The sequence below is a fragment of the Salvelinus sp. IW2-2015 genome, linkage group LG37 (assembly GCF_002910315.2).
Source record: "Salvelinus sp. IW2-2015 linkage group LG37, ASM291031v2, whole genome shotgun sequence".
Lineage (NCBI taxonomy): Eukaryota > Metazoa > Chordata > Actinopteri > Salmoniformes > Salmonidae > Salvelinus > Salvelinus sp. IW2-2015.
Window position 1 is genome coordinate 4,977,303 of NC_036876.1, and position 9,520 is coordinate 4,986,822.

General features: G+C 38.7%; 1 protein-coding gene across 1 annotated transcript in view; it reads left to right on the plus strand.

Annotated features, from left to right (window-relative positions):
• The first annotated feature begins 1,267 nt into the window (after positions 1-1,267).
• Positions 1,268-9,520, plus strand: part of LOC139023861 (uncharacterized) — an 87,562-nt gene continuing 79,309 nt past the window's right edge. The window contains exons 1-3 of the mRNA XM_070437925.1: positions 1,268-1,344; positions 1,497-1,841; positions 1,997-2,041. Coding sequence (XP_070294026.1) covers positions 1,302-1,344; positions 1,497-1,841; positions 1,997-2,041 — 433 coding nt within the window. The 5' untranslated portion in view covers positions 1,268-1,301. The remainder of the gene's footprint in view (positions 1,345-1,496; positions 1,842-1,996; positions 2,042-9,520) is intronic.

The following is a 9,520-nucleotide window of genomic DNA, read 5'->3' on the forward strand; positions in this document are numbered from 1 at the left end:
ATTGAGAGAGATTAATGGATGCTATACCTTTAACATCATCCTGTTTGTGACTGATGTGTCACTGTTGTCTGTTTTGGTGATAGTGGTGATGGTGATGGTGTTAGGCTACCATAGGTTGTGTAAGCAACATGGCTGTTGTTGCTTTAGGAACTTTTGCGATTGCCAGGAGCAGTGGCTTGTACTTCACCCATAGTATACCTTAAAGCCACTGCTCCTGGCAATCCCAAAAGTTCCTAAACTCATTGATATATAAGTGCAGTTAGAAGAGTCCCCCCCTATTGGCCAATGTTGTGGAAATAGTGAGTCAAATATTTGCACCGACACCGAACTTGTAGATTCAGTTAGACTTCATTACAAAGTAACAGAGCCGAGCGATTCCATGGGATGACCAACTTTCTTATCACAGAGTCTGTCTTTATAGTTGTTTTCTTCTTTACATAACACATAGAGTCACCTCCCTCCATATGGATAATTACTCCCCTTGGCCTTTCGCCACCATTATCTTCCAGTCTCAGTTTTTGCTTGTTAACGTCCACATCTGCTTCGGTCTAGATTATAATGGTGGCGGGGCCCTGGTTATAATAACAAACATTAATTTATTTATTGCATACATATGTTTCCAGTATGAGTTCTGTTTTCTGCTGACATTATGCATTACTGTAGACAAATGCTTAACTCTTTGTTTATCTAGCTCTGTCCCTTTACCTAAGTTCAGCTCACGTATGTTTTACCCCTTATACATGTTATTCTGTCTCAGTACTTCAAAGTGGACAGTCCGGATACTGCGGATACTGGAAATGTAATCATTGTCATGAGTTTTGCTCCTACACCAACCATCACCAATTCCAGCCAATAGTTACCCACTCCAGGAGGTCCTTCAGCCCACTAAAATAAAATAAACACAACAGTGAGGGGAATCTCACAGTGAGAACAGATTTAGATTTAGAATATTTACTGTCATCCAGACCCTTTTCAAAGGTTATTACTTTAAAATKGACTAAATATGTTTGACCAACTGGTCTGTTGAAAAATATTTGATCAATTCTGACTATWTAAAATTCTGCAAACATCTATGATGATAAACTACAGTCTATAATTAAAATATCTTATCATTCTCTCTATCAAACCAAATACAAGAGTGGAACATCAGTGGTTGGTGATAAGATTGTTTTTATCTGTGGTCAACGTATACAGCGATGGTTGTCATTATGTCCCGCCCATAATCTCAAATTACTTTCATCTCTCTTATTTGAAGATTCAGTCCTTCATTCATGGTCTGGCAGTGCAGATCTTAACACGGAATGGAACGCATATATATACCAGCTCTCGTCCTCTACGGCTTCTGTAAGTGACTGTATCTTCAGTTCAGATTTTGTGATTCATCAGTAGATTTGGTCTTTCACATAGTTGTGACTGTGTTTAGGTGTGTATATAATGTGCATGAAGAATACGTTTTACTCACAACTCTTTTGTAACTTTTGTTCTCTCTCTTTCAGATCTGACCCATGTTGTTTCTGTCTCTCCTCCGCCCTTAATGGTGGTCCATTCAGGCGAAAATGTCACCCTGCAGTGCATCAATGTCCTTAAAACTCCAGGACATGTTGGCTGGTTCAAGCAAGTCAACAGCTCAGAACCCCTGTGCATCACRTCWATGTGGAGCTCTYTGCCAACTGTTAATCATCAAAATGGATTTCAGAGCAAAAGTATGAAAATGTTAATCACCAATAGAACTATCTTTCTCRAAATCACAGAGGTGGATGTAGCTGATTCTGGTCTGTACTTCTGTGGAATGTTGGATRACTATTTCATCTTCACCAATGCGACTGTCCTGAMGGTCCAAGGTAATCTTTTCAATAAATTGTCTGCTATGACACCAAATGCACAAACATGTATTCTAGGTATCAGATATATTTTGACTTAATGAGATACAATACTATCGTATTACAGTTTGAATAACAGTAGAATATTATATTTAACTCACCTAATCGTTCAAAAGGTCACAAAGATTATGACAAGGACCCTACAGAGCACTATGAAGAAGGTATATTCATTCTGTAATTTTAAGTGAGAATCTTTCAGAAATGAATTAATATGATGTACCATGAAAGTACCACAGAATAGAAATAAAGTACAACGGCATCTTATAGCAACCTAGCCTGAGAATTCTTATAATTTCAGTTGCTGATCCACAGATGAGAATCCTGGTCCTTTTCTCCATCACAAGAACTGGAGTTCTGCTCTGCTGTCTGACCATCGTCATCATCATCTACCTCATCAGGAAATAGATAAAGCTAAGGCCAATATCAATAGACTATATGTAGTATGAAACTTGCTTTCGCCAACCCTGTATATGCACCTGTTGTATGTAAGAATTAGTAAATAGCACTGTGAAAATTGATACTGACTGAAGTCGATATGTTTTGAGCGCATGGGTCAGAGGTTTTCATGAAGGAAAAGAGTTGACAAATGTATTAATAAAGTTTAAATTTTTGTAAAGTTACAAAGTATCTGCATATTATCCACTTGTTGAACGCTTTCGGGAATTGAAAAGTTTTTAGCTCATTGTTTGTATTCTTTACATACATGGTTTGAACATCTTGTTGAGCAACAAAGGTCTTGTCTGGTGTTTATCATCCAGATACACAGATAAAGAGGTGTGGATAGAATGTATGTTGATTTGATGCACTGAGGGTTGTACAGTTCTTTCAGAACGTTTTCACACCCCTAGACTTTTTCCAAATGTTGTTGTGTTACAAAGTGGGATAGAAATGGATTTAATTGTCATTTTTTGTTAACGGTCTACACAAAATACTCTGCAATGTTAAAGTGGAAGAAAAGTTAGAGCATTTGTCAAAAGTTTATGAAAAATTAAACACTACCGTATCATGATTCGCTAAGTATTCAATAGCCTGAGTCAATACATGTTGGAATCACCTTTGGCGGCGATTGCAGCTGAGACTATTTCTGTAAATCGCTAAGAGCTTTCCACACCTGGTTTGTGCAACATTTGCCAATTATTATTTTTCAAATTTATCAAGCTCTGTCAAATTGGTTGTTGATCATTTCAACTCAATATCTGGAAGTTGTTCTCAATGATTTGACTACTCAGTGGATATTGAATGGTTGTTTTATAATTGACTGTTGTTGCTGTTGTTGCTGTGCTCTGTCCCCCTTTTCCAAGCAGTAGTCAAAAATACYCTTCTGACAGCCTTCATGGTCAGGGTCTGAGGTAGAGTAGGAGGGACCAGTGAGCAACGCATCACTACCTTCTCAAATCCAATTGGAGGAAAAATTCAGAGGAGAGGGACCTCTGGCTTTCTCATCCAATGAGTTTAGAGAAGGAGGCGAGAAGAGAGGAGAGAGGACGTGAGGAGTTTGCAATTGAGATTCACCTCTGCTGAGGTGAACAAGACTGGACGTCTCATGACATAACATTTGTCGGGGAGACAGTGKAATATTTTTTAAAGAACAACTATTTAGAATCGATTCCCAGTATGTTACAATCTTTTGAAATTGAAGATGACATAGCCCTTGGGTAATATATCTAGTTCTGTGAAAATAAGATTTAATTCAATAAGATTTAGGACACAAACTGAAACAGAACTGCCAAAAAATTGGGAACTTTTAACCAAACTCATAATACTGGTGTACTGTACTGTATATTTAAGGGGAAATAACCAATACATAAATACATTTACTGCAAAATAATTTGTGGGTCGTTTGTGTGTATAATAGCGTCACTGATAGGCCTAGTTATATTCCGCTGTGGTGAACTCATCTCATTTTCTCTCTCTCTGCTGAAGACGAGCAACCTGAACCACAGGAAGACTGACCTGGAGCTATCAGCTCTCACCACACTGANCATACGCCTTCCACTAAATGTCAACAGGCAGTGGAAGGAGGAATGGGGTGTCTAGCTTGATCTGAGGTCGAACAAGAGCTCTTGGAATGACGTGTCCACAATTTCCTTTCTCTACCTAGGCGCGGGAAGGACCTTCCTATTGTCTTCTGATAAGCGTTCGGTATACACGGCTAATATCTCCGGCTTTGTTTTTATTTGATACATATTAGAAAAACATCATGAAGTAGGTTTTTTCAACCGAGTTTCATCAGTTTATTCAACGTTTAACAAAAGCCTGGCCTTCATTTCTATGGGACAGAAATTATCATCTTCACCACCCACTCCCCTTTAAGGAGTGGGGATCGCTCAAGGCCTTCTAAGTCTTCACAGAAGGCACAAGGACCTATAAAGTATTCTGATGATATTATTTTTTCAATGACATTCTGATTAAAAATTTTCTGTTTGCGTTTAAAAGGAAACGGTTAAAACTGTGGAGAAAAAAATATCCATTCAAGGTTTCCCTTTGGTTGTCTCTGGGGAGAAATGTAGCTAGAGAGCTCAACATTGGCTATGCCATCAGAAGCTCGATAGAAGGCACCTGCCATTCAACCATATTAGAGCAGAATTTTGGAGTGACAGTGGAATCAACCAATCACATTTTGACTTGTAATGGGTGGGACCACTTTTACAAAAACGTATGGAAACTTTTGCCATTTTTTAAGGCCCAACAGGTCCCCGCGCAATAGCAAGCAGTAGTTTTCCCACTGTCTAAGCTAGCTAGTTTTTGCTGTAGGCTAGTGTGCGGCGGCTGCTGTTGTTGGTAAAAATGAAGAAGATGTTGATGCTAAATTGTTAGCTTCATGATTTTCGAAATTAACTTTTAACAAGAAGTTGTTTCAAATGATCAAATCATCATTTGGTGCAGTTCACTTGCTGTTGTTAGCTATCCCTTTGAAAATAATGTGTTATGCGTGTGAAACTTTAGATCAATGGTTAGTGTGTGTGCGTAATGTGATAACGATGTTTGCAATGGGAAGTAATAGTTGTACATGTCTATTTGTAAATGTTTAGCCTAATGGTTGTGTTTTTGTGATCTTACGATTGGGGGCTATTGGCTTATTATTTCCTAGTAAATGGACTGCTTATACCTTTAACATCATCCTGTTTGTGACTGATGTGTCACTGTTGTCTGTTTTGGTGATAGTGTGATGGTGATGGTGTTAGGCTACCATAGGTTGTGTAAGCAACATGGCTGTTGTTGCTTTAGGAACTTTTGCGATTGCCAGGAGCAGTGGCTTGTACTTCACCCATAGTATACCTTAAAGCCACTGCTCCTGGCAATCCCAAAAGTTCCTAAACTCATTGATATATAAGTGCAGTAAGAAGAGTCCCCCCCCCTATTGGCCAATGTTGTGGAAATAGTGAGTCAAATATTTGCACCGACACCGGAACTTGTAGATTCAGTTAGACTTCATTACAAAGTAACAGAGCCGAGCGATTCCATGGGATGACCAACTTTCTTCTTACAGGGCTCTGTCTTTATAGTTTTTCTTCTTTACATAACACATAGAGTCACCTCCCTCCATATGGATAATTACTCCCCTTGGCCTTTCGCCACCATTATCTTCCAGTCTCAGTTTTTGCTTGTTAACGCAAAAAGAGAGAGATTCACAGGAGTCTCTGTCTTTATATGTTGTTCTTCTTTACATAACACATAGAGTCACCTCCCTCCATATGGATAATTACTCCCTCTGGCCTTTCGCCACCATTATCTTCCAGTCTCAGTTTTTGCTTGTTAACGTCCACATCTGCTCGGTCTAGATTATAATGGTGGCGGGGCCCTGGTTATAATAAAAACATTAATTTTTTTATTGCATACATATGTTTCCAGTATGAGTTCTGTTTTCTGCTGACATTATGCATTACTGTAGACAAATGCTTAACTCTTTGTTTATCTAGCTCTGTCCCTTTACCTAAGTTCAGCTCACGTATGTTTTACCCCTTATACATGTTATTCTGTCTCAGTTTCAAAGTGGCACGTCCGGATACTGCGGATACTGGAAATGTAATCATTGTCATGAGTTTTGCTCCTACACAACCATCACCAATTCCAGCCAATAGTTACCCATCCAGGAGGTCCTTTCAGCCCACTAAAATAAAATAAACACAACAGTGGAGGGGAATCTCACAGTGAGAACAGATTTAGATTTAGAATATTTACTGTCATCCAGACCCTTTTCAAAGGTTATTACTTTAAAAATGGACTAATATGTTTTGACCACTGGTGTTGAAAAATATTTGATCAATTCTGACTATATAAATTCTGCAAACATCTATGATGATAAACTACAGTCTATAATTAAATATCTTATCATTCTCTCTATCAAACCAAATACAAGAGTGGAACATCAGTGGTTGGTGATAAGATTGTTTTTATCTGTGGTCAAGGTATACAGCGATGGTTGTCAATTATGTCCCGCCCATAATCTCAATTTACTTTCATCTCTCTTATTTGAAGATTCAGTCCTTCATTCATGGTCTGGCAGTGCAGATCTTAACACGGAATGGAACGCATATATATACCAGCTCTCGTCCTCTACGGCTTCTGTAAGTGACTGTATCCCTCAGTTCAGATTTTGTGATTCATCAGTAGATTTGGTCTTTCACATAGTTGTGACTGTGTTTAGGTGTGTATATAAATGTGCATGATAGAATACGTTTTACTCACAATCTTTTGTAACTTTTGTTCTCTCTCTTTCAGATCTGACCCATGTTGTTTCTGTCTCTCCTCCGCCTTATTGGTGTCCATTTCAGGCGAAATGTCACCCTGCAGGTGCATCAATGTCCTTAAAACTCCAGGACATGTTGGCTGGTTCAAGCAAGTCAACAGCTCAGAACCCCTGTGCATCACATCTATGTGGAGCTCTTTGCCAACTGTTAATCATCAAATGGATTTCAGAGCAAAAGTATGAAAATGTTAATTCACCAATAGAACTATCTTTCTCGAAATCACAGAGGTGGATGTAGCTGATTCTGGTCTGTACTTCTGTGAATGTTGGATAACTATTTCATCTTCACAAATGCGACTGTCCTGAAGGTCCAAGGTAATCTTTTCAATAAATTGTTCTGCTATGACACCAAATGCACAAACATGTATTCTAGGTATCAATTATTTTGACTTAATGAGATACAATACTATCGTATTACAGTTTGAATAACAGTAGAATATTATATTTAACTCACTAATCGTTCAAAGGTCACAAAGATTATGACAAGACCCTACAGAGCACTATGAAGAAGGTAATTTCATTCTGTATTTTAAGTGAGAATCTTTCAGAAATGAATTAATATGATGTATCCATGAAAGTACCACAGAATAGAAATAAAGTACAACGGCATCTTATACAACCTAGCCGTAGAATTTCTTATCATTTCAGTTGCTGATCACAGATGAGAATCCTGGTCTCCTTTTCTCCATCACAAAGAACTGGAGTTCTGCTCTGCTGTCTGACCATCTTCATCATCATCTACCTCATCAGGAATAGATAAAGATAAGGCCAATATCAATAGACTATATGTAGTATGAAACTGCTTTCGCCAACCCTGTATATGCACCTGTTGTATGTTAAGAATTAGTAAATAGCACTGTGAAAATTGATCCTGACTGAAGTCGATATGTTTGGAGCGCATGGGTCAGAGGTTTTCATGAAGGAAAAGAGTTGACAAATGTATTATAGTTTCACATTTTTGTGAAGTTACAAAGTATTCTGCATATTTTCCACTTGTTTTGAACGCTTTCGTGAATTGAAAAGTTTTAGCTCATGTTTGTATTCTTTACATACATGGTTTGAACATCTTGTTGAGCAGCAAAGGTCTTGTCTGTGTTTATCATCCAGATACACAGATGAAGAGAGTGTGGATAGAATGTGTGTTGATTTTGATGCACTGAGGGTTGTACAGTTTTTTCAGAAGTTTTCACACCTTGACTTTTCCAAATGTTGTTGTGTTACAAAGTGGGATAGAAATGGATTTATTGTAATTTTTTGTTAACGGTCTACAACAAATTCTCTGCAACGTTAAAGTGGAAGAAAAGTTAGAGCATTTGTCTAAAGGTTTATGAAAAAATTAAACACTACCGTATCTTGTATTCGCTAAGTATCCAAAACCCTGAGTCAATACATGTTGGACACCCTTGGCAGCAAATTGCAGCTGTGACTATTTCTGTAAGTCGCTAAAAGCTTTCTACACTGGTTTGTGCAACATTTGACCATTATTATTTTTTCAAATTATTCTAAAGCTCTGTCAAATTGGTTGTGATCATTTCAACTCAATATCTGCAAGTTGTTCTTATGATTTGACTACTCAGTGGATATTGAATGGTTTGTTTTATAATTGACTGTTGTTTGCTGTTGTTGCTGTGCTCTGTCCCTTTTTCCAAGCAGTGTCAAAATATCTTTCTGACAGCCTTCATGGTCAGGGTCTGAGGTAGGAGTAGGAGGGACCAGTGAGCAACGCATCACGACCTTCTCAAATCCCATGGAGGAAAAATAGAGGAGAGGGACTCTGCTTCTCATCCAATGAGTTTTAGAGAAGGAGGCGAGAAGAGAGGAGAGAGGACGTGAGGAGATTGGCAATTGAGATTCACCTCTGCTGAGGTGAACAAGACTAGACGTCTCATGACATATATTTGTCGGGGAGACAGTGTAAATATTTTTTAAAGAACACTATTTAGAATCGATTCCCAGTATGTTATCAATCTTTTGAAATTGAAGATGACATAGCCCTTGGGTAATATATCTAGTTCTGTGAAAATAAGATTTAATTCAATAAGATTTAGGACACAAACTGAAACAGAACTGCCAAAAAATTGGGACTTTAAAAAAAAACTCATAATACTGTGTACTGTACTGTATATTTAAGGGGAAATAACCAATACATAAATACATTTACTGGCAAAATAATTTGTGTGGTCGTTTTGTGTGTATAATGGTCACTGATAGGCCTAGTTATTTCCACTGTGGTAAACTCATCTCATTCTCTCTCTCTGTGAAGAGACAACCTGAACCACAGGAAGACTGACCTGGAGCTATCAGCTCTCACCACACTGATCTTTTTGTTCTGTTTAACCCCCTCCTCTCTCAGTTCTCTTCACACCCACTCTCTCTCTCTCTCTCTCCTCTCTCTCCTCTCCTCTCTCTCTTCTCTCTCTTCTCTACCCTATCTAAACCACACTCTCTCTTCTTCTTTCCACCAATCAGACCACATCTCTTTTCCATCCATACCACCAGACTAAATACCTGACCGCCAGATGGCATCCCTAGCCGCGTCCTCAGAGCATGCGCAGGCCAGCTGGCTGGTGTGTTTACGGACATATTCAACCAATCCCTATCCCAGTCTGTTGTCCCCAACATGCTCAAGTTTGGCCACCATTGTTCCAAGAAAGCTAAGGTAACTGAACTAAATGACTATCGCCCCGTAGCACTCACTTCTGTCATCAGAAAGTGCTTGAGAGACTAGTCAAGGATCATATCACCTCACCCTACCTGATGCCCTAGACCACTCCAATTTTCTTACCGCCCCAATAGGTCCACTGACGATGCAATTGCCATCACATGCACCTGCCCTATCCCATCTGGACAAGAGGAATACTTGTGAGAATGCTGTTAATTGACTTTACAA